The sequence below is a fragment of the Podarcis vaucheri genome (genome assembly GCF_965113315.1).
Source record: "Podarcis vaucheri genome assembly, chromosome: 2".
NCBI classification, from domain to species: Eukaryota; Metazoa; Chordata; class Lepidosauria; order Squamata; family Lacertidae; genus Podarcis; species Podarcis vaucheri.
The window spans coordinates 85,425,869-85,452,241 of NC_138760.1; the positions used below are offsets into that span (position 1 = coordinate 85,425,869).

At 42.9% G+C, this 26,373-nt stretch overlaps 1 protein-coding gene across 1 annotated transcript in view; it reads right to left on the minus strand.

Annotated features, from left to right (window-relative positions):
* The window catches only part of FAM120A (family with sequence similarity 120 member A), a gene marked incomplete at its 5' end in the record, with an annotated part of 51,840 nt that extends 37,422 nt beyond the window's left edge, over nt 1-14,418 (minus strand). The window contains 3 exons of the mRNA XM_082211895.1: nt 3,757-3,839; nt 4,383-4,629; nt 13,945-14,418. Coding sequence (XP_082068021.1) covers nt 3,757-3,839; nt 4,383-4,629; nt 13,945-14,418 — 804 coding nt within the window. The remainder of the gene's footprint in view (nt 1-3,756; nt 3,840-4,382; nt 4,630-13,944) is intronic.
* Between the last annotated feature and the right edge of the window lie 11,955 nt (nt 14,419-26,373).

Genomic DNA, 26,373 nt, shown 5'->3' on the forward strand with positions numbered 1-26,373 from the left:
TATTGGTTTGTTCCTATTCTTACATTAATGTAAGTACCACATATTTTAACATTGTGTATGTTTAGAGCTATATGTTTTGGGTGTTTTAAATTGCTTTTAGGGGATCTATGTTCATATAATAAAATTTGCTTTGTATTGAATATAACTTCCTAATGTGACAATTGAGTATACATGTTACATGGGTACCAATACCCAATAACAATGCTAGAAAACAAGACAATATTTTTAAAGTTTTAAAAGTGTCATCTATGACAATAAAGCTAATGGTTTTTAATGACTTTTTTAAAAAGCAGATGGATGGGGATGCAATTTGCTAACAGCACAGAACAGACAGCCATTATTTGTTTTTGTTCATATAAAGTTATGCAAGATAAACAATGAGTGCTAGAACAGGAGAAACTTGAATGGAGCTGGAGAGTAGGAACTCATGCATTCTGAGACTTCATGACTGGATTCACATCAACTATAATGATTAGTTTATCAAGAACACACAGATGGCCCCCATTTTGCTTCTCCCCTAGCAGGAACCACAAATCACAATTCCTGGGCTTGGTGTTCCACCCAAATCAGGACTGTAGGTTGTTTCACTCTAAGCTAACACTGCTGAGAAGCTAAAGTTTGCTCTTGGCTTCCCATTGCTCCTCAGTTCAGATGTAACTCTTAGCCAGGGATCTTCTGATTGGAAAGGAGCATCATAGGCACAATCTTCACATTAACAGTAATCCATCAGCTATACAGCTATAGTTTACTGTTATTTGCAACTGTTTGAAACTAAGCCAAATTGAGAATCTTTTTTTATCCGAAGAAGACTACAAGTGTACTGGTGTGATAAAGATTTTTTAAAAAAAAATATCTGATGAACTGTGATTGATGTAACTCTACCAGAATGAATGGGACAGTCCAATAGCATTCTGAAAGGTAACAGTAGAACCCTGTTTTGAATAGTGTCTCTGATTTTGGTCTATCTATTCAAGAAGACTTAATTCAAACCACTACATATGGCAAAAGGCTCCAGTGATGGTAATGAACACTTGATTACAAGAAGCTGAAGTAGTTATGCCTGTTTAGCCTGTTCAAAAGGAGGAAGAGAGCAAATGAGCACATAAGCCTTAATGTCAAACCAACAGAAGATATTTCTAGAAATAAATAGTACTGCAGATACAAATCAATACAAAACTACCCATTAATAAATTTATATTAGAAATCAAGTCAAGGCTACCCAACTACCATGCTTATAAAATTTTGCCTGTCTTTCTAAAATAATAACAAAGAACTTCAAAAGAACAGTGAAATCCATGTGTGATTAGTTTTAATCAGGTGCCTCATTTGTGAAACAATCGGGCACAGGTGGACAGTGAATGAGAATGTGCTTGTTTGAGCCTGAGGCGGTTGGAATCCCAAATATTGAAAAATTTTTATTTGTATTATTCTTCCTAATATTGGGCATCTGGAAAACACGGTATGCCACGGTACCTTGGGTGGTATAAATACTTCAACAATGCTATTTTAGGAGCTTAAAGTGCACTTGTACATTATGGGTTGGAACTAAACTTGTAATTGGCCAAGTTTCACTTCTGTTGGAAGAGGAGAGGAAAGAGATGTTTTGCTGATCCCTCCTTCACCTTGCAGCTTCCTGAAAATCTGCACAGGTTGGTTGGGGAGCACTATGAGAGGCATCACATCCGTGAACACAGGTCCCAATATGTAAAATTGTGATATGGAAAGCTGCCTAAGGGATGAAGTAGATATGACCTGGGGAGCATGTTTTTTACTGGGGAAAGCAGAGTCCCTGCAGTGAGGCAAGCACAGGAAGGCAATGTGAGGGGAAATCCAGCTCCCCTGATGCATTTCCCCCCCCCCCTTTTGTTGCAAAAGAACTCCCCGCCACCCTGGCGCTCTCTCTCTCTCTCTGTGTGTGTGTAGTGAAAAGGACAGACGCACAAACAACATACAGAGCTGCCTCTATTACATCTAGTTCAGCCTGCAAATTATCACCATACTAATGGTCAAAAACAAGCTTCCCTTCATCAGGTTTGCTACTGAGGTTTGGACTTCTTTTTGCCCATCTGTGCTCCAAGTAGCTTACCTCCCCGCTCTGAAACATCTGGATTGTTTCCCCCTCGTGTCCAGGCAGACAGAAAGAGGAGTAAATGCAAGAGGCTGGTGGACACTGGGACAAAGTTATTTGGCCATTACAGTATGTAACAGGACACCTACTTAAGAAAAATTTGCCCCACCACAAGCATAATCTGTGAGGCACAGATTATAGTGAGGCACTTACAATTAAGATTTGTGCTGAATCACCCTTTTGCATTTGGGATTGTTACTCACCTTTTCTTCACAAACATGGACTAAACGGCTTTATTTTTTAAATAAGTAACTCACATTTAATACAAAGTGCAAGCACGACCAGCAACTAGCATGCAGATTTGTAGCCTAATCTACATGTGATGAGTTTGATGTCATGGTTTATGATACTGCAGATTGAAGCAGGCCAAGGTGCTTTTGTTCCTTACAAGACTTTCTTTTTTAAATGAGCATGAAAAGTTGAATATATATGATTACTCAAAATAAAGCAAAGGGGGAGAAATAAATAAATAAAAACTTCCAAAGCTCCCAGTGCTGAATCAGCCTTGATTCTTAGGCTGCAATCCTAAACAAACTTACTTGGAAGCAAGTTGCAGTGTCACCAAGATAATTTATGTTCAAGACAACCTAGTAGGATCTGGGTTCTTATTGTGTATGATGGCTTCTTCTCCACCCCTGTTGCTCATTCAACAAACATAAAAGTATTATACAACTGCAACAAATAGTTAGATGGACTTAAAGTTATGCCCTTAAATCTATCTAAATTCCTGCAGCACTTTTTTTGCAATGATAACTTCAGCAGAGGTATCTAGGTGAGAAAGTGACAGAATTCAAGAAAACCAGGAGGTGTTTGATCTCGTTTAAACCATCAACTGTGTTTACCATTTCTTAAACTCTGGTATGCATGTCCCATCAAGTCTAAGGAACCAACAGCACTTCTGAGAGCTGGAAGCTTAAGATCACCACTGTTTCAGATACTGGATTTTCATAAACCGTACACCAGCACCCAAGCCCTCTGTTCAGGTTTTTCATAAAGTTGTCCAACTGGCAATACCATCACAGGTACAACTTTTGTACTAAACCTTGGTTCTCAAACTTAATCCATTCCAGGAGTCCGTTCGACTCCCAAAACCGTTCAAAAACCAAAGTGCGGCTTCCACTTGAGTGCAGGAGCTTCCTGCACTCAAGCGGAAGCCGCATCGAACATTCAGCTTCCAAAAAAACGTTCACAAACTGGAACACTTAATTCCGGGTTTGCGGCGTTCAGGAGCCAATTTGTTTGACAACGAAGCTGTTTGAGAACCAAGGTACCACTGTAAATGTATCTAGTATAGCTGAATACAAATATTTTTTTCTCTTAGAGCTATCAGAAAGAAAGGAAAGGGGAAAAGAGCAAATATTTTCAGAACTGCAGTCACGTTGCTGATGCTAGTGCAGTTTAGTATGATAAAATGAGAACTGAAACAAGAAACACGGTGTGTACATTGCCCATATGAATGGAAAAACTTAAAGAACTCACTTACAGCGAAGCAAGTTCTCAGAGTAGTCCTCTTTTAAGTCTTTGGTGCTACTTTAAAATACCCAACAATATTAGAAGTTGCCCAAATTATGTTTTATTCCTATGCTAGGTTATTTGTTTTAATGTCAGAAATTATATTAAAGTTGTACCTTAAGAGAGGCTAGTGGATGTTCTGGACCAAGTAAACTCCAATGAAATGAAGCCAAATCTTCATCAGGTAGAATGTGATTACCTGGAATATACAATATGCAATGCTTTTAAAAAATATACTATATGTTACTTGTTCTTCATAAACGGTTGTCTCGTTTACTTTTTTAAAATATCAAGGCAGTACTTGAAATTAGTGAAGTCTGACAGAGTTGAGGGGAAATAACAATCCTAAATTCAAATTTCACTTGCAGATAATGCAATTAGAGAGACTGAATATGATAATGAGTATTTATAAGGTAACTAATCTACATTTTTTCCTGGTATAATGTCTAATTCAGAAACAATGTTTATCCAAAACTAAGTCCCATATTAATGGGGCTTACTTCCAAGTAATCACATTTAGGATTGCAGCCTTACTTCAGGTACCTCCACATTTCCATGTAAAAGTGATGGGGATAAAAGGTACCAGATTCTGAGTCACTTCTATACAATTAAAAAACAAAAACCACACACACAAACCAAGAGGATGAAGAAATGATAAAACAAGTGTGCACAGAAACAGTCCTTCCAATAACACATTCTTAAGATCAGATAAATGTGGACTTCCATGTGTCATTCCACCTACCTAAAAGAGCAGCAAAAATAGGAAACCGATTTGGATTCAGGTCCAGTTGCTTGGCAACTTCATGCATCAGGTATTGGCTTGTCGTGAGGCTTTTTCCATTACGGCTCAGTTTTAGGGCATGGGCACTGAAATAGTAAGGGATGTTGCACAATGCGTAATCTGAATCAAATGCAACCAAGCCATGGAAGCCTTTTTCTCGGCAAAATGAAATTACTTCTTGGTGGTGGTCTTCAATGCTCTGTGCAACCTATGCAAAAAGGGAGGGAGGAAGGGGGAGGAAGAACAGGATACATTAAATGTTAATACCAAACTGTATGAATGTGCTGAAATGTACATTAGCAGCTCATGTTAAAAACGAGTTCTCACGCACTGGAAATGTGCAGCTCCAACTTGATGACAACAATAGAGTATCCTATACCATCCTCAGTCAAACTTTAGTCCTGTTCCGAACAACTGTCCTTCCTTCTCCTAAACACTATAATCAGGGCCAATGAAGATCCCATATTCAAAACAAGTGTGCAGTTTCCCAGTTCAAGCATTACTTTCTAACAAGAAGGAGAAGAAAGCTGAAAGCAACTCTTGATTTCACAGTATTCAATTGAGGGAACTAATGAACAGGCCAGACTCCCTATTCTGCTCCCTGCATCCCAAAAGACCTACATAAAAGACACCCATGTTCCCCTGCCAACAACTTTCTGAAACATACCTGTCCCCTTGGGACAGAAATGTATTTACAAGACAACACACATCCCATCTGAAATGTTTTCAACTCTTTTACAGGCTTATCAGGTCTCACCTTGGTTTTTGGCAGATCAGCAAGAGTTCATCCCTCCTGTGGTGTGGCATACCGTATTTTTCCGTCTATAAGATGCCCCCATGTATAAGACTATTTTGGGGGACTCAGATTTAAGAAAATGGCATTGGCACTATCCATGTATAAGATGCCCCCAAATTTTTTGACATAATTAGGGGGGAAACCTAGTCTTATACATGGAAAAATACGGTATATATTTTTCCTTCTGGAGGTTAAAAGCCTGGAACTTGGACTAAGATCATCATCTGTCAAGGATCAGGACAGACTGTCATATTCACAGCCATGTATCCCTGAAATATCAAAGTCCATCACCAAGATGCAAAAATAAAATAAAATTGTAAGCTGCTTTGGGAGCCAATCTTCTTAAAAATATATTTCAATCTCCAACTTTATTTGCCCATGTATTTCAGCAAGCTTTGCTGGATTTTAGTGGGGGACTTATTTATTTATTTATTTAATACAACTATTTATGTCCAGCTTTTCAAGATTCAAATCTTTCCATGGTAAATTACAAGTAACAAAGATCCATGAATGAAATCATAAGTTTTGTTGGAGTTTCATTGTCAGTATGTTTTTTATGATTTTATTGAATCAGGTTTAATTTTTATGCCATTCTGAGTTCTGTTATTATCTTCTAAAATGACTAAATAAAGCAGGATACAATAATAATTAATTATATAATGCAACAAGGATCCCTGATGACTCAGGGATGATTATGATAGCTACCGCAATACCACTAGGACTGATTGATTGAGATTAAGAGATATTTAAATGTAAATCACATTTCCCATTTTGAATTTCATACATGCATGCAAATGCTACAATTGCACACACTCATCAGTAAGTCAATCTAAGTGAACAAAGTGGGATTTATAGAAGATCATGCTGACAAGTGTCCAAATATTCCCAGAAGCAATGTTACTGAACAAAATAATGTCTTCCCAGTGTGGAGTATATATGACCATGCGATAGAATCATAAATATAAATAATCTGAAACTGAACACATAGCTGAGTTTAGGTACATGGACAGCATAAAGCAGGACTACAAACTCAGTGGATGAACCTGCTGTCATATAAGTCTGGTTTGCACATCTTACCAAGCCAAATTACGGTTTAGTAGGAACACACTGGCTCCTAAAATGGCAATAGCCACCATTTGGCTCCTCCCTCCTAAGTCATGGCTTGTCATGCTGTTCAACCCCACACCTATGGTTTAGCTTTCCAAGACAAGCTGAGAGCTATAAACCACAGGACAAAACTTGGTTAAAGCTCATAGCTAATATGGAGAGCTAAAACACAAGGCCAAGTTTAGTCAAAATGCTAAGCCGTGTCATGGCTTAGTGCAGCGCAGCAGAACAAGCAGAAAGTATCTGCAATCTCTTCTCCCAGAGCTCAAGCATCCAAGCTAACCCACAGTCCGGCTTAGCATTTTATAATGGAGATGGCTCTATGCTGTTTGAACTCCCATCAGTTCCAGCCAGCATGGCCAATGGGTCAGGGCCTGTACAACTTACTGTCAAACAACATCTGAAGGTCCTGTGATCTTCCGGTGAAGTGAGGGAATAAATGCAATTAATTAATTAATTAATTAATTAATTAATAATGCTAGCAATCAGAGTAGTAAATACAGGACTTGACTTGATAAGATGTCTAGCTTATGAACCTTGAGGCAGCAATGGGTTGGACAAGGGACAAAAAACTTAAGTGCACTCCAGACAAGGCATTTGTGATCCTAATCAGGAAGGAGAGAGACTATGCAATAGGATTCAAGCTGTTTTGGACAGGGTTGTGCATTTGAAAACATCAAGTTCTGAGTTTGGGAGTGCTGGATGACTAGGTGACAGCAGTGGTCAGCTTAGACTCGTGCATGAACCTTGTCCATTCCTGGCTACAGGAACTCATACCTTTGTTACATCAAGGTTTAGCAAATGCACTGCCTACCACAGCCATTCCCAGTCAAATTTAAAGTGCTGGTTTTAGCCTTTAAAGCCAGGATGGGGAGCCTTTGGCCCTCCAGATGTTGCTGAACTACAACTCCCATCAGCCACAGAAGCATGGCTAATAGCCAGGTATGGTGGAAGCTGTAGTTCAGCAACCTATGGAGAGCCAAAAGTTTCCCACACTTGCCTTAAGCATAACTGGGCCAATTATTCAAAGGACCACCCGCACCCATACCAACCTGCCTGCACCTTAAGATCAATAATAAGGGCTCTTGTTGTTTATCTGCTACTAAGTTGGTGGGTACAAGGGACAGGGCTTTCTCTGTGGTGGCCCCACAACTTTAGAAGACACTGCCAATTGACCTACCTCTCTAAAGCTACTACATTTCAGTTCTTCAGAAAGGCTTTGAAGATCCAGTTATTTTCATGGGCTGATCTAAAAGTGTCACTCTATGCTGCCACTGAGTTTCCTTGGCCAATGGTCTTATGGAAAATGTTTCATCTTATTATTATTGCTGGTTTTCTTAATGTTATATTGCATTCAATTTTATTATCACTGGAATAGCTTTACTCAAAAGCTAAAAGGTAAAGGGACCCCTGACCATCAGGTCCAGTCGTGACTGACTCTGGGGTTGCGGCGCTCATCTTGCTTTACTGGCCAAGGGAGCCAGCATACCGCTTCCGGTTCATGTGGCCAGCATGACTAAGCCGCTTCTGGTGAACCAGAGCAGCGCACGGAAACGCCGTTTACCTACCCGCCAGAGCAGTACCCATTTACCGTATTTTTCGCTCTATAACACGCAGATTTTTTTCTCCTAAAAAGGAAGGGGAAATGTCTGTGCGTGTTATGCAGCGAATGTGTGGTCCCTGGAGCCGAAAAATGAGGCAAAAATCAAACCGCGCTTCAGGGAGAAGGGAAGCCTGAAGAGAGGAAGTGGCAGCTTTCCTGCATTCTGCCTCAGGGTCTTACTGCCCGCCCTCTCTGTTTCGTTACTGTGTTTGCTCAAACGGAACAAAGAGCAGGGGAAGCCCCTCCCCTCCAGGCAAGAAAAGAGGAAAGCAGAGCGTCCGTCCTTCTATCCTCTCCCTGCTCCGGAGGAACAATGTTTGTGAAGGGAAGAGAGATTACAGGTTCGGCTTAAAATTCTGATTTGACTTCCTGCTTTTTGTTTTTGGAGACACACAGCATTCAAATATGCTTTCTTCCATTTAAAGAGGGAGAGAGAGAGAGAGAGAGAGAGAGCACACGCTGGCTGGCTTGTGTGGGTGGGTGGGGGGAAACTTTTGCCTTCCTTTCCTCACGTTATAGCCCTCTCCTGCATTCTTAGCCTTCTGTGTTTTTCCTTCCCTCCCCACTTAAAATGTGGTTACAAAGCATGGATCCACATGGATCCTCAGGATCTTTGCATTGGGTCACCCCAAATTCACCATCAGAGCACACAGCATGTCCATGGCTACAGCCTGCCCCCCCCAAAAAAAATCACGCACCCACTGTTGCCTGGGGCTGCAATGGTGCAAAAACGTGGTTACAAAGCATGGATCCACATGGATCCTCAGGATCTTTGCATTGGGTCAGCCAAAATTCACCATCAGAGCACATAGCATGTCCATGGCTACAGCCTGTCCCCCCCCCAAAAAAAAAATCACGCACCCACTGTTGCCTGGGGCTGCAATGGTGCAAAAACATGGTTACAAAGCATGGATCCACATGGATCCTCAGGATCTTTGCATTGGGTCAGCCAAAATTCCCCATCAGAGCACATAGCATGTCCATGACTACAGCCTGTCCCCCCCCAAAAAAAATCACGCACCCACTGTTGCCTGGGGCTGCAATGGTGCAAAAACGTGGTTAAAAAGTATGGGTCCACATGGATCCTCAGGATCTTTGCATTGGGTCAGCCAAAATTCACCATCAGAGCACATAGCATGTCCATGGCTACAGCCTGCCCCCCAAAAAAAATCACGCACCCACTGTTGCCTGGGGCTGCAATGGTGCAAAAACGTGGTTACAAAGCATGGATCCACAGGGATTCTCAGGATTTTTGCATTGGGTCACCCCAAATTCACCATCAGATCACATGTCTGTGGCCACAGCATGAAGCACAAAAATGATACGTCCACTGTTTCATTCAGAATATTTTTTCCCTTGTTTTCCTCCTCTAAAAACGATGTGCGTGTTATGGTCAGGTGCGTGTTATAGAGCGAAAAATACGGTATCTACTTGCACTTTGACATGCTTTCGAACTGCTAGGTTGGCAGGAGCAGGGACCGAGCAACGGGAGCTCACCCCGTCACGGGGATTCGAACCGCCGACCTTCTGATCAGCAAGTCCTAGGCTCTGTGGTTTAACCCACAGCGCCACCCGCCTATAAATTTTTAAATAAATACTTGTGGGATCACCTCCTCCCAAACCATCCAGCTTCCTCAGATTAGGAAGGTTCCTTCTCTGCATCCTAACTAGAATGGAGGCTCAGTAGATGGCACAAAAGAAGCAAAGATCACCAGTGTTGAAGCAATGATTCTTCAACATTAACTCTGTTGGACTGGTTGGATGCCTGGGTATCGTCTTCCAAGGCAACTACTCTATTCCCAACTTAAAAATGGAAAGTGTAAATCTGGTGGTCAACAAAAGAGGTTTAAAGATGCTCTCAAGGCAAATCTTTAAAAATGTAGCATAAACATCGACAAGTGGGAAACACTGGCTTGCGAGCACTTATATACCTCAATCCCTTATATTTCAGCAAAGTCACCAAGGTCACTATTAGTGGTCCCCCATGGGTCAGATGCATGACTCATATCCATCAGGAGTTGTGTGTTTGGTACTGTGGTCCCAATTTTATGGACTTCTCTCCCAACTGGTTGAACTTCTGGCACTTCCTGAAAACTTTTATTCCAGCAGTAATTTAAATGAAAATCTGATTTTATAGTTTTAACTGATTTTTACCTTTTCTGAATTGGTGTTTATTATATACTGCTTAGAATCAATTGAAGATTGTTTAGATACATAAAATGAATTTTGTACTTCAGTATCCACACTTGACTATAACATTCCAAATGCAGCCAATATATGCCAAAATAGCAAAGAAAAGTTTGATGGCAAACCAGACTATGTGTACATGGGTCTCCCAACAAGTAACAGAAAGAAAAAGAGATGTCTATATTTGCAATGCCTACTGTAAACACTAGAATTAGACTATGAAAATGACAACTATATTACTCTTTATTAGTATTTCTTCCAGTTTACTTAGTGTCCCTAAATTTTAACTTGTACTGTATTATGCACTCATAATCTGACTACCCAACTAAAAAGTGCTGCGTATTGACAGAATAGCATGTGTTCTGAATACTGTTTCCCACGCTCCCGATAGTCTACATTTTCCACTGACAATGCAGTTTGCTAGTAGAAATACCCACTTGAGATTTCAACATATCAGTGTCATGAATTCCTATTTCATTTGACTTAGCACTACAAGAAACCATTATATATAAACTGTCTTTTAAATGAACTGTCAGCATGACAGAATTTCTAAGTTTCTATAAATTGATCTATTAAAATGTTTCTAGCCCACCTTTTATCCATAATGACATTCAAGACTTTATTCAAAATACCAATCATTAAAAACAAAACAAATATTAAATGGCATATTGGGCAACAATATAGTATCACTAAGCACAGAACAAAACTTCAACATTTATGTATTCAAGGTTCGGTAAAAGCCTTATATATGCAAAACCAGGAAATAAAAAATAGTAAGAATCAAATCATGGTTTGCTATAAAAGTCACTGCTACAATACACTATACAAACTAAAAAACATATTTAAAGATAAAATATTTTTCACTTCAAACGTACTTCTATACACTTCTTTGAGCAAGAATCTTAGGGAATAAAAATAAAGTAGTTTTATTTTTCATATTAGAAAAAAATGCATACTGGTTTAAAGTATTATTAAAAATGTGCAGTAACAGTTGCACTGCCACATAATTAAAACAAGCTAAAAAGCAAGGTAACAGAAATTTCAATATGTGAAGAAACACGAAGATTTGTTGCACCTTGATAAGGGTTGAAGTAGATGACCCTCAGGATCCCTTCCTACTCTACAATATAAAATAGTCTCTAAAAAGAAATAAAATTCTCAACCTAGATTATTCTTAAGTTTAGAACTTGAAGAGATATCACTAGTAAAACCAGAACTTTACACTCCAAGCCATTTTAAAAGGCAGTATCAGCATTCATTGGAATTAAACATCTCTTTAAATCTAAGCAACTCATCCTCTAAGGCCTGTAAGAAACAACAACACAGCACAAACTACTTGTGATAACAAGTTTTTAGACTCAATCCTTTCGTCCTTTATTAGAAATGCATGTCACATCCGATTAAGTTACAGAGGAAAGTGCGGTTGCACTTAACAGCTTTCTGCTTCCATACAGATGAATTTAACAAGCGTACACGAACAGAACAATCTAACTTGTTCATAGGAGTGCTACACTTCCATGTCTGTCATTCCTGTAAGCCAATCATTACACTAGATCTGTCAACTTGCAGGCTTATAAAATTTCTTACCAGTTAAAAATGAAACAAGGGGTGGGACTTCCACTATCAACTTTGTCTGAAGTATCACTGCCTCTCTAAAAATGCAGGATGATTTCTAGGCCTTAAACCTAAGTTTTCAGCAGAAAATCACCCAATCCAAGCCTCTAGTGTTACTTTTCCAGTTTCACTGAGTTAACATCACTGAAACATAACTTTTATGACATACTTTTTAAAAAAATAGTAATTTGTCTCTTTCTAGAGAAACTCTCCCCATCCTGAGAAATATCCTTTGTCCCGATTACAGATGTGGTTTAATCTGCCAAAAGGGCAGCACAAAAGCACAATAACGTTAAGCTCTGATTCTAGATCTGTGCACGTCTCTGAAGGTCACAAAATATTTGCTATGCTATGCAACGGAACTGAAAAAAGTGTACAACTACTTTCTATGTGCTCAATACTTTTCCTTTTCATAAAAATTCAAGCAGAAGAATATCCTGAGGATTGTACACTTTTACCTACTTAATTTCTTCTGAAGATAAAATAAACCATAATGAAATAATACAACTGCCTCTTGTTATTTGTCTTTACAAGAAAAAAGTAAATGAGGTGCTGTCATAAAATGGACATCGATTATTTGACATTTAAGTATAGCTTAAAACTATAGGCACTACTCATTTTCAACAGTTGCCAGTTTACATGCACAGTAAGAGAAGTTTAAAACGATTTGAAACCAGAGTATGTTTAACTTGTGTATAGTAGTCATTTTGCAAAATCTAAACCTAAAGCTAGTTCAAGTTGCAGGTTCTCTTTAAATGTAAATCATATGTTAAAGAACTTGTTGCTTACTTTAATTTTCTTGGCAAACTTGTGTCTAAAGCCCCTCAAACATTTCACTTACAGTTGAGTCAAGATGCAGAAGTGATTGTACTTTTCAAAAACAAATGGCTCGGATTTGAATTGAGTCTGTTTCCAGAAGACTGGCTGCTAGCTTGCAAGGGACATTTTATAAATCCGAGTGATCAGAACAATGGCCTCCCAAACAACATGGAGTCAGAACACACCTCGCTGGAGTTTTGAAGATGAGCAGAACAGCTCAAACTTCAAAGCATTCATTAGGGTGGCTCTGGAGCACAAGTGCTACAGATTCATTTTGCTACCTGCCCGTCTTCAAATTCTCCATCAGACAAGGCAGGGTGAGAGCACTTACCTCCCCTTCTTCCCATTTTATGGGATGGGGAAAGAAATGGATCCTGAGATGTGGGGGGGGGAGAGGAAAGAGGAGCGGAGGGGGGGTGAATAATGGCAAAAGTGCTCACAAAACCAGCAGTGGAGAATACAGCCTTAGAAACGCTGGAAAAACGAAATTATGATTGCATCTCCCAGTTTAGCCTTTGCTATTCATTAGGACATCTATGATAGTGGATGGGAGCCTTCGGATGTTCCAGATCACCCTCATCTGGTTTTCAAAGCTTGACAGGTATGTATAAATAGAAAAATCCCCGTAGAGATTGAGGACATCAGGGCGCTTACGAAGTCCTCCCCTTTGCCAGCTCAAGGCACCCTGCTAAGGAGGAGGCGCGGAGGCGACTTAAGGCCTCTTGGCGGGAGGGGGAGACCCCCGGCCAACGCCGAAGCGGCAGAAACTTTTTGGCCCCGCTCGGGCGGCTATTAATGGCCAGCGGGGAGCCCGCTTGCTCTCAGGAAACTCGCCGCACCTCCTCTCCCCGCCCAAGCCGCCGACACCGCCAGCTTTTGACGACATTTTGCGGATATGGAGAGACACAGATTCCCTCCCTCTGAACTCCGTCAAGCCACAACCAAGAGGGCACAACCTGCTGCCATCTTAAGAGTGCTGCCCCTCCTCTCCCCCTCTCCAAACACCAAAAAAGACCCCCCCAAACCCCACTGGAGCTGCGAAGAACCGAGGAGAGGAAAACCTGGCGCTTCAATGGCAAGGAGAAGCAGCCTCGGAGTTGGGCACCGCTTCTTGGGCGCCCTGGTGCCCGGGGAGGGGGGACCGGACCAGGGAAGGGCCCCTATTAGTGTGGGCCAACGGTGGGGGGGGGGAATGGCAAGAGAGTGCAGAAATGGCCAACCCAAAGGAGGGGGCCACAAGGTGGCAGAGGAAAAGGGGCACTAGGGCAGGGGAGAAGATGCAAGGGGACGCTGGCGCAACGTGGGGCTGGCCAGGAGGGGAAAGGCAGGGGCCGGCGGGGCAGTGTGGACAGCAGCACCTAGCGCCCGAGCCCGGGCCTCCTGCTGCTGCGGCTTACCTTGATGTGGAAGCGGATGAGGGCCAGGCGGATGCAGTGCGCCATGCAGACGGGCGGCAGGAACCAGACCTTGGGCGGCGGGGTGCCCTTGTTCTGGACGTGGCTGACGATCTGCTGGGCGGTCTGGCGCTCGTTGCCCTGCCGCTTCACCCACTCGTGGAGCCGGGCCTTTTCCAAGGCGCCGTTGAAGAAGACGAAGAGCTCGATGTTGCCGTTGAAGCAGGCCTTGGCCAGCGCCGCCAAGTAGCCCAGCATGTGGTTCCACTGGCCGCCGCTCACCCAGTCCGTGTAGAAGCCGCCGTAGAGCCGGTGCAGGCAGTTGTCGGCGTCGATGAGGAGGCGCAGCGGGGTCTGCGGGGGCCTCTGGCGGCCGCCACCCACCAGGCTGCCCCGGGCCAGCTTCTGCAGCTCCACCGGCACCACGGCGCTGGGGCAGTGTTTCTCGATGTAGTCCTGGAAGCCTTGCACTCCCATGGCGGCGGCGGCAGCAGCGGTGGCGGGGACCGGACTTGGCTTGCTGGAGGCGGCGGCGGTGCAGAGCGAGCGGCCCGGGCGAGGCAGGAGCGAAGAGTTGCGGGGTGGGAAGTGATGGCCAATGTGATCCGACTAAGACGGGGCGGGCTGTTTGGTCTGGCTGGCTGCTGCTGCTGCAGTTGCACGGCGGCTCTTCAGGGGGGAGTTGTGTGGGTTCGTGGGGGGCTCATGGCTGCTGCGGCCGCCATGTGCTGCTCTCACAGCGCCATGGCTCAGGGGATCCGGGCTGCTGCCGCTGCGGCTCCTACTGCCTGCCGGGGGAAGGGAGGAAGGGAGGGAAAAGAGAGAGAGCGCGGGAGGGGAGGGAGGACGGCGAGGAGGAGGAGGAGGAAGGGAAGGGAAAGGAGAGGAAGGGGGCAGCGGCACACGGCGCAGGAAGCCAACCCACTCGCCGTCGCGGAACAGGCGGGACTTGGCCCGGGCAAGCGGAGCCGCTCACACCGCCCGCCCGCCTTGCTGGGCGGCAAGCGGGACCAAGGCAGGGCGCCGCCCCCCGGCCTCTCCACTCCGCCTAGCGGGAAGGGAGGGCTGGCCGGGCCGCCTCCCCCCTCTCCCTTCTGGCGCCCGCCGCCCTCGACCCGGCCTGCTACCCAAGCGGCCGCCGCCGCCGCCGCCCCTGCAGCTGGGACCCGCTCGGATGCCGGGGCCTGTTGCATAACCCAGGCATGCGCACGGCAGGGCAGGCGGGAAGAAGGCGAAGCGGGGGATTGGACCGGGAAGGGCCTCGCAAGCGGAAATGGAGGGAGGGGGGCTTGCGAGGGGAGGGAGGCGGGGGCTGCCGGGGAGGAGGCGAGGGGAGGGGGCTCGCGGCGGGAGGAGGAAGCGGCGCCGCGGGGAGGGGTTCGAAGCTGTCACTGGCGAGGGGGACACGCAGCCACAGCCGGGCGGACGAGGTGTTCACCCCAGACACACACAGGAAGCTTCTGGCGCCTTGCGACACAACCCTACGCTCATTTACACGAGAGGAAGCCCCCATTTTGCTCGCTGAGGCTTGCTCCCACTCCAACCCCCCACCGTAAATACGGATAGGGTTGCCACCTTGAAGCCTTAGTGCTTTTATGGGCGTACACACCAGCTAACCCACGGCCGGTCTTTTAAGGTGCCACAGTGCCTTTTCTGCGTGCTTGGACTGCACTACCACATACTAGGACTGGCATGTGCAGTGCTGTCGAGTGGTACTCAGGGACCCACACAATGATGTGTCAGACAGATGTCGATAAAAGGAGACAGGTATCACTCCCGTAGGATCAGGTTGTTATCCTCTCACCACCCACCACCAAGTCACCACCAAGAGAACCAGACAACTCTCACAGGAACATTTCACGTATTGCCTTTTTAGATGTATTGCTACAAATTTAAAGGATGACAAATGCATGTGTCATATAAAGGTACATTAGTCAGGGAGCAGTTAGTGGCTGCACTTCCTTGTTCAGGGGTACTCTCTGTGCTTTGTATGAAGTGTGAAATGGCTCATATTTGAGCAAGCGATGATACTAATTTTCACCGCTTATTAAACAGGGATTGATGGGTTCCTAAGGTCAAGTCAGAATCTATCTAGATGTAATGACTGTGTGCCCTTTTACATATTAAAACTCATTGGTCAAGGCCCAGACCTTGCCATGTGATTAAAATCATGAATGTAAAACCTTATGAGCATGGTTTTTAATACCATGATTTCAACTGCAAATATGTGCTTGGCTGCCTGATTCTATGTACCATTGTTTCAATAGTCTTAAGCACAAATAACTGCACAGGATTGGAGTATACATATCTCCAACAGAAATAAACAAAACTTGGGGGAGGAACTTCAGTTGACTGAATTGTACTCTTGATATGTTTCTAGCTCTGCACTGCCAGAAATAAAAGTGACATAAAGGGGGCTGCCATATCTAAGACATTTTGAACAAAATAACTTTAATATTATTTATACTGTTAACAGCATTTATAGCAGGTAGCTCACCTACATTACTATAGTTTACTAAATGCTCAAAAGGAAAAGTCGGTAGAAGTTGTTACCTCTTTCTGACTGTTCAGATAATAGGCATTTCATATATCAATTCTAGTGAGCAGGGGAGCCCTGATTCTCACCTTATTTTAAATGTTGATTTAAGATAATTCAGTGAAATATAGGGGATGGAGGCCAGATTGGAAAGAAGCTAGCTAGATGAACCTGAAAGAGAATAACTCCATATCACACCTGTAAACCACATGTTCAGTGAGTTAATATAAAGGAATCTGGTTGCTAACTGAAGGAGAAAAAAGCATCTCAAAGAAGCTTTAAATTGAAAAGCAAGAGAGGGGAGGGATGATATTAAAAAGCCAGTGATGAAAAGTTGAAGCAAATTGATAGAGAAGAAATGTGTGTGGAAGTGAAGGAGACTGGAGATGATACAGCAAAACAGTAGTTGCTTTTCTTCAAAAGAAATACATGATAAGTACCTAAGAAGAGTCCTGCTAGATCAGACCAAAGGGCCATCCAGGCTAGCATTGTCTTCTTGCTGTGTCCAAGCAGTTGTCAATGGAAGTCTGCAAGCAGAATCTGAGTGCAACACCACTATTCCTACTTGGGATTTCTGGCATCTAGGAATATATTATTATTATTATTATTATTATTATTATTATTATTATTATTATTATTATTATTTCACATCAAATAAACACATAAAATAGTTTTTAAACTACCAAAAAAACCCTGAAGATGGGTTTAAAAACAATACAAAATAAGGCCGAGAACTTTTCATCTGAAAAAAGCATGTTGAAACAAAAACATATTTGCTGTTCCATGTCTTATCTGTCATATCTTAACAGGGATGTTCAACAGAACAAGAGCGGCCCACTGAAGCCCTGCCCCCAAGTTACTGTGGAATGGGCTTCTGATATTTTAAGGACTTAAAAGGAGAACTCCTGCAGAATGTTGTGACCTCCTGGGGATACAAGGGTGGTCTCTCAAGTAACCTGGTCCCGTGTAGGGTCTTTCATGTTGTTACCAAAACATTAAACTTGGCCTGATAGCAGATTGCCAGCCAGTGCAAATTCCATTAAAAAAGATGTTACATGCTGGGAGTAGTTTGCCCTCACAAGCAACCTAGCTGCCATGTTCTGCTCTAGCTGTAGTTTTTGGACCAACCTCAAGGGTAGCCCTTCACAGAGCAAATTCCAGTAACCTAACCTTGTGGTTATTTAGGCAAAGACAACTGTGATCAAGCTATACTCATCCAGAAATGGCTGTAGCTGCCATACCTGTTGAAGCTGGTAAAAGGCAGCCCTAGCTACTGAGGACTTTTGTACAGCAAGCACCTCCTACAGCTGGATCTAGGAGCACTTGCAGACTATGCACCAGCTCCTTCTGGAAGAGAGTAACTTCATAGAGGAGAAACAACTTGCCTACTTCCCAGACCTGGAAGTCACCCATCCACAGAGCGTCCATCTTGCCAAGATTCAGACACAGTTTATTAGTCCTCAGCCAGCCCATCACTGATCCAGGGCCTGCGTGGCCATTCCTTGTTAGCGATCGCACATCACTCCAGATCTCCTGATTACTGTTCCCAGCAGCTTCATACAGATCCTAAATAACATTGGAGACATGATACTACCCCGTGGCACTCCAAAATTGGGTGAACAAGAGACACTCATCCAGTGCTATCATTGGAACTATCCCAAGACCAGAAACGATGCACAACAGTGTCCCTGATACAATCTCTTGGAAACCATAGTTGATGGACTCAAAAGCTGATGAGAGATTGAGAAGGAGCAGCCCCCTTCTGATAAAGACCATCCACTGAGGTGACTGTGGCAGACTCAGTCCTAAACCCAAGTCTCAACCAAGATTAGAAAGAGGCTAGATAATCTGTTTCCTCTAAGAATGCCTGCAACTATATCACTATGATACTGTCCAGTACATTGCCCCAAAAGGGAGTATGTGACCGTGTGGTAGTTGATAAATACTATCTGGTTCTGGCAGTTTTTCTTCCAGGAGTAGTCATGCTACCACCTCCTACAAAGCAGCAAGCTTCACACTGCCGTTTGCAACATAAAAAAGAAAAAAGCAGACCATTGCCCAGGAGCTTAGAATCTTTTAATACTGCAGTAAGATTGTAGGTACAGGTATCTGAGGGCAACAATATATGAATACAGTGGTACCTCAGGTTAAGTACTTAATTCGTTCTGGAGGTCTGTACTTAACCTGAAACTGTTCTTAACCTGAAGCACCACTTTAGCTAATGGGGCCTCCCACTGCCACCGGAGCCCGATTTCTGTTCTCATCCTGAGGCATAGTTCTTAACCTGAAGCACTATTTCTGGGTTAGCAGAGTCTGTAACCTGAAGCGTATGTAACCTGAGGTACCACTGTATATGAAGAGACAATGGCCTTGGTTTTATTGTGGTGGAGGAGAAAGACTTCAGGAGCTGGGGTTAAGTAAGGGCTTCATGGGAATGATCAACCTGGAAAAGGAGAATAGAGGTAGAATCACAGGTGGTGTAGTAGGGCATTCCAGGAGAAAGGGGTAGGGTAATGGTTTTACAGCCATGAACCTGAGGACTGTAGAATTCCAAAAGCAAAGGTAACTAGAGTGCAGTATATTCAGGAAGAAAGTCGGTGGAGAAAAGATAGGGATGGGGAACTTGTGGCCCTCTAGATGGACTCCAGAGGACTCCCAACCCCCATCAACCCACATGGCCAGTAGTCAGCCATGATGGGAGTTGCAGTTCAACAGCATTTGATTGGCCACGGTTTCTTCATCCCTGAGTTATGGATGAAATTACTATTTTTCTTCTTGGCATTGTTCCTGCAACAGGGAGAAAAATGAGAGCTTTTCTGAAGTGAACAATATTCTTTTTAAGATGGAAAAATCGTAAGTTACTACTGACTATGTTGGTAACCAATCTTTCATCTGGATATAAAGTACATTTATCACCACTTTTATCAGCTGAATATGATAAATGCACCTTTTGACTCGATAAAGGAAGCAATACAATATGTCGTTAGCTTGATTTGACTCTAGTTTCTCTAGTTTCTGCTGCTGGAGGTGGTTTTGACCTGCATCATTAGAATTGGAGTGAAATATATATGTGATGTGCCATAAACTACAAAGATAAAGGGATGCACATAAAACCCATGTGTTGAAAGCACATGTGAAAAAGTGGGACATGCATATGTGAAAGAGCCACACATTAGTGTGAATGTAGGCCCCCTGCACACTACCACTAAATTGGCAGTCCTGTTGCCTGCCACGGCTGGCACATTCGTCATTCGTATAGGGGCAGAGCTACAACCTCTTTGCAATCCCCTCATACATGAAATTCATGAGAACCCCATTAATAATAAAGAGTTGTTCGATGTTATTTTTCACTTTTGAGGTTTTTTTTATAAAACAAAACAAAAAACTTGATCACTTAATCTTTAAAAACTGATGTACATATGTGTATAATGATGCCAGAGTTCAGTACTAATAAGGTCTATTGCTCTCAAAATGTGAGTAAAGCATAGGTCTAATTTTTCCCCACTATAATCCATGAAGTTTAGGGCAGTACTAAGCACATGAGGCAGTGTCTTCTGATTCATGGAACACGGAAAAGTGCCTTACACTGTGTTAAATAGTGGGTAGACATAGCAGATGATGCAGCGATTTCTCCAAAGCAGCTCTTTATTTGTAAGCTGGAACAGAACTGAACAGCAAACAGCTCAGCTGGCCTGCTTTTATAGGCAGCCGGCTCTCAACATTGTAGCAACAACAACCCAGGGTTTCCTGCCTAAAGTAACTGACGTGGACCTGAGTGAAAACTATATTCACGATACTCCTGGTGGCCAGGGTGAGAACTTCAATACATAACACACTGAGTCTGACTATTGATCCATCTAGCTTAGTATTGCCTATGCAAGAGGTTTGCTAATCTTTCTGGGTCCATGGGCAAATTCAGAATTCTGAAAATGTGCCTTGAGCATCAGTCATGAAATGGTTGCCATTGGGGGGAACATGGCATATTACAAAATGGCTGCTGTAAAAATGTGGCATAGCACAAAATGGCTGCCATATCTAAACGAGTACACAGAGGACCACTAAATTGTGCAAATATGAAAAATGAAAAATTTTAATTGAAGTTTGAAACATATAAGTAACTAAAAACATTACAGGAATTTTTCCAAGCACCGATAAGCCTAGTATGTTCTGCTGCTGGTGAAGTATTGTATTTTTGTTGTTAATATTTCAATATATTGTATTTTAGAGCTAGGAAATAAAACAATGCAAAATTGTTCCTGAACTCAATTATAGCATGACTATACATACACAGTAACATATACCGGTAAAAATACGCTGTTCATGTTGACTGGCTAGTAATCATAGTATTTTACATAAATATTTTTTATCTCAGAATGCCCACTAAATAAAAGCCCCTGGTCTTACAATCTGAAAAGACATGGCACAACAGGAAAATGGATTGGGATGTTACATGAAATAAGCAAATGCATGTATACGTCCTTAGTTACAAAAATATGGAACACAGGATAGGAAAGAACAGCTCAGCAGAGAGAACTCGCTGGTGTAGTAGTTGGAAAACACTGTCCCAGGCTAGTACAATGACTGAGGCCGAACGACACCCGCAATTTGTGAAACTTTCTGCATGCAAAGTCCCTTCCCCATATGTCCTACCCCTAAGATTTGGAACATCTCCCTTCAAAAGACCCATTTGGCCATGTTGCATACCCTCCCAAGTGTCCTGATTTTCCAGGGACTGTCCCGGAATTACGAAAGCCATCCTGGCCTCTGATTTGATCCCGGAAGGTCCCTATTTCCCTGCCGCTGAGCTCAAGGAGGAGGATAAGTCAATGCTTGTCCTGAGCAGTGGCTGCGAGGGGGAATCCTGTTACCTTTCCATAGCTGCTGCTGCCAGCCTCCTCCCCTGGGCAGTTTGTAGCAGCTGTTGGAAAGCGGGCAAGGAGGAGAGGCTACCACCAATGAGGCCCTGTCCCACATGATGTGCTGGCTCTGAGCGGTAGGAAGAGGGCAGGGCTGCCCTGGGTGGGAAGAAATGAGGAGCATAGCAGAGCGCAAGGAGTCTTGATTATTTTTCAAAATGCTTTGTGCATCTGTGCCTAATCTTGCTCCTTCCTAAAATGTATTTATTGGTGTTTGCTTTGCTTTTCATAAATCTACCAAAGAATGAAATGAAATCAAATAAAATCAGGCTTAAGCAGTTTTCTCAGGATGGAGGGTGTGTGTGCTGTGTCCCATTGGTTCAGTGTTCATGGCATTCGCCCTTCGTCCAATAGGAAATGCTCTGTGGGCAGGGGAACCAAAAATGGGTGGTGGTGAAGAGGGTCAGTCGGGGGAGTGAGAAATGTCCCTATTTTCATCTGAGGACTGTTGGAGGGTATGTTGTTGCTGCTCCCCTTCAACTGGGCAATAAATACCTTGCTTTTTAAGCAAGACCTTAATATATATCTTTCTACTTATGCCTTCAGTTATGTGGTCACCAACTCTCTACCCCAATGTTGACACACGAGGGGGAAAAGTAATGACTCTTGCCCCCTCTATGATAAATACAAATACCTTGTAGGGAATAATTCTCTCCATGCTGTTTCTTGCACCCTAACTTTAAAAAATCCTTCCTGTCTGTACATGGGCATAGCCAAGGAGGGGGGCAGGGAGGGGCAACTACCCACCCTAAATAAAAAAATATCCATAAAAATACTTAGCTAACTGAGGTTCTGCCCCCCCCCAAAAAAAAAAAAATCCTGGCTATGCCCATGTGTCTGTATCTGCAGTTTTACCACCAGAGCCTTCTGTAGTACAAAAGTCTTCTGTTGTCTTGATTTCTGCAACATTTGCCTGTCTACCTTTGTCTCGCAGAACTTTTACACCTTTTTCACAGCACAGTGGTCAACTTTCCTTTCCTTGCTAATTAAACAGTTTGTCAAGCATTTCCTGACTAAGTTTAATAGTTACATATCCCCATATATATTGCATTGTTTTCCTCACCATTACCTTCAAGGCTTTCTCGTGGTCCTTGTTCCATTTTGTAAACCTGCGACCTTCACTTTCAAAATTTTGCTGCCTATAAATTGCCTGTTGTTCCTTCACATTTGCAGATTCCCCCTTATGGCTGTCATGTCACAAACAGGATGCTTAGGCTTTGCCACTTTTAATCATTTCACAGATTTGCTGCTTTTCAATAGCTTTTACCTTTACTTTATTCTATTCAAATTGTAATACAAAAAATGCAACATCAGAAATGAAAGAACCAATAAAAAATAGAATTAAAAACAGGCAGAAAAAATATTAAGTGGTCTCCTAAGACCATATTACTTATTTATGTATTAGTAGCACTATTGTAAGCAATGTTCCATGGCTATATTCAGAAACTCCCAAAAGTGCAATTTTGAAACTAGTTTTTTAAATCACTGCAATTTTACAATGTGTATTCTGTCACCTTGATTCAACATGGCTCCCAATCATATCCAAACACAGACAAAAACCTGCTTCTTGATCTCAGGAACCATCATGCAATATTTGGTGAAAATCAGTGCTGTTTTGAAGGTTTAAGTCTGTCATATGGTTCACATGGTGTCTATCTGTTTGCAAACATAGACCCACACGCCTCCCCACCAAAAAATACCCTGCTCCTTGATCACAGGAACCATCATGCAATATTTGGTTGCAATATCTTAAGAAAATGTAACGAACTAACAACATTCCAAATTATATAACAGACAACAAAATGTTATCATATCTTTCCTCCAAAGAGCACATGGCTCTCCAGATTCCACATTTGATCCTCACAACAACTCCCTGAGTTGGCTAAGCTATGAGACACATACGCCTGCTCAACCGCTTTAGTCAGTGGAATAGGCGCTGTTACAGGTGCCATGTTATACCCGTTCCTCATGAATAAGTACTTGATCATTTGTGTGGTGGCCCCTACACTTCTTGCCTATTGAGATGGAGAAGGACTTTGCTGTGCACTTTTTGGCGCCTGCTAAACACACTCTTCTTTAGACAAGCCTACCCAGATGCTAAGGAAATCACAGTAATTTTAACCTGTTTTAGTATTTTAGCTTTTGTATGTTTTAAAGTATGGTTCTATTTCCCCCCTTGATTTTACTATTTTATATTTTTGCAAATGGCTTTGTTGGTTGGTTGGTTGGTTGGTTTGACAATCAATACAATCAAGCTGTGTATTAATTTTACAAAATAAATAAATGGTGAGCTTCATAAATGAGTAGCAGTTTGAACCCTGGCCTCCTGGGTTCCAGCTCAGAACCTTAACTGGTACACCACAGTGATCTCATGTCCACAGACCCACATTTGTTCACTGTCTTTCATGGAATCATAAAATTGGAAAGGACCGCAAGGGTCATTCAGTCCAATCCTCCGCAATGCAGGAATCTTTTGCCCAACATAGGGTTTGAACTCACAGCCCTGGGATTTGAGCTATCCAAAACATGTAACTTTTATCTTCTTCCTGTTACACTTTCAATTTGTTGCCTCTCTTCCTTATCTAGTTTTATATTTTAAACTTTGTTGAGTAGCTGCCTTTAAAAAACAAAAAAACCCAGCCAATGGCACTTTATAAATAATAAAAGTAATGACAGCCATGTTCATGGATAAAACCCACTTTAGGCCTGAAAAAGAGAGAAGGCTCGTTCCCTGATGAATAATGGCATTTCAGCGCAGTCACTGATGGATGCCAAAGTCAGAACTATCATCCTCTCCTGTAACTGCTTCCAATATCATGGTTGATAACTTTCAGCCACATGGCCTAGATTTAGCTTCGGATGCTAGCCGGCATTGCGGCTGCACACAGTTTATCACTGCAATATCAACGTACTGTCTTCTTATTCCTGTATACTTCACATCTGTCTTCAGATGCCCCAGGATAAATATTTCATTGCTAAGGAAATAAAAATTGCCCCAAGAAAAGTAGCAGGAGTGTATACAAAATGTTTCCTCTTCCTGCAGATTTAGATGTATATTAAATAGTCATTTTGTAATGCGTGTTTGCAGTGGCACACGAGGAAAATAATTAGTATGGCTTTATATCAAGCTGGTAAGGGTAAAGTCAAAGTTAACATATTTGAATCAATGACACAGCATACACACTAATGAAAAACTGAAAGCACTTTCTGGAACTCCATGTTGAAAACATCTGGAAAGTAAAAGAATTTTGATGACACTTTTATATGGTTTCCTGAAGAATCCCATCCTATTCAGCTAAGATCTCCTTCAGTGTTATTTAGACACTTCCTCTTGCATCTTCTTGTCTTCTCTTCATTGTGGCTGAGACATAATGGGTGATTTGCCCTTATAGGGGTGTTTTAATTATGGGTTTCCTTGACCCCCACCCCTTCGTTGCAAAAAAGAAAGAAAGAGCTATTCAGCAATTAAAAATAGAGAGGAGAACACTGAAATGGAACAAGCTGACAATATTACAAACTGATTTTCTCGATTTTTCAAAGTATGTGAATGGAGGATGCCAGTTTGAAATTAAATGGTTAGGATGGATGTAACATACATTCATCGATTCTAGGGCGGCAAATTATTGAAAACAAAGTCTTACTATTGCCAATCATAGCTTAAAGTTAGAGAAGAGAAATTGTTTGATGCTGCCTTTACTCTGGCTTGAATTCTCTCAAGAGCTCTACTGGGGGAGTACAGAAAAAAGACAGGTGTCTCATAGCATGTCAGGAGAGATTTTCCACATTTATAATTCTGAAATGCATGGCAAGTGAGATTCTAGCTCCTCTGGGGTCCTGCTTACATACTTGAGGGAAAATATGCATGGATGGACACTTTGGCTTGAGCGTTTTCACATGTATGCAATCACCAGGTCAGGTCACTTTGCAAAAGCCAAGAAAGCAGGTCATAGAATGACTAGCGGTCAACTACATCTTTCAAGATAAGGAAATATTTATTCTCACATAACTCCGAGCACAGGGATAGCAAACGCAGTACCCTTCATATGTTGCTGGACTAGAGTTCCTGTCATCCTTGGCAATGCAGACTGGGACTGCCTTGAAAGAAGCCTTATTTAGCCAAGGAATGTGGTTGGGGTTGATTTCAGAGCAGCAATATGTATGTGGTGCCCACCTCAGTTTCTTTGATTTGCAAATGCTCCCCTCCCATAAAAAAGAGCTGTAGGACCAGGGCCGTAGCTAGGGGGTGGTGAGGTGGGCCCCCGCCAGGGGCATAGGCATGGGGGGGCGGTGGCGCAAAATCAGTTAAAATTTGTCCATAAATATATATATCGATTATTGCCTCATAAGAAATCGTTTTAAAAAGAGGGTGAATTGAATGGGTGGAAAGGGGGGGTAGGAGGAGAGGCAGAAAGAAGAGCTGATTTGTCTGTGGCTAGGGGGCGCAATCTGGATGGTTCTGCCAGGGTGCAAGATCACCTAGCTATGGCTCTGCTGGTTTCCCCTGCCTTAGACTCTCTTAAATACAGTGGTACCTTGGGTTACAGACGCTTCAGGTTACAGACACTGCTAACCCAGAAATAGTACCTTGGGTTAAGAACTTTACTTCAGGAAGAGAACAGAAATTGGGCGGCAGCGGCGTGGCGGCAGTGGGAGGCTCTATTAGCTAAAGTGGTACCTCAGGTTAAGAACAGTTTCAGGTTAAGAACAGACCTCCAGAATGTATTAAGTTCTTAACCTGAGGTAGGTAAGGGTAAAGGGACCCCTGACCATTAGGTCCAGTTGTGGCAGACTCTGGGGTTGCGGCGCTCATCTTGCTTCTGGCGAACCAGAGCAGCGCACGGAAACGCCGTTTACCTTCCCGACGGAGCGGTACCTATTTATCTACTTGCACTTTGACGTGCTTTCGAACTGCTAAATTGGCAGGAGCTGGGACCGAGCAACAGGAGCTCACCCTGTCACGGGGATTCGAACCACCGACAT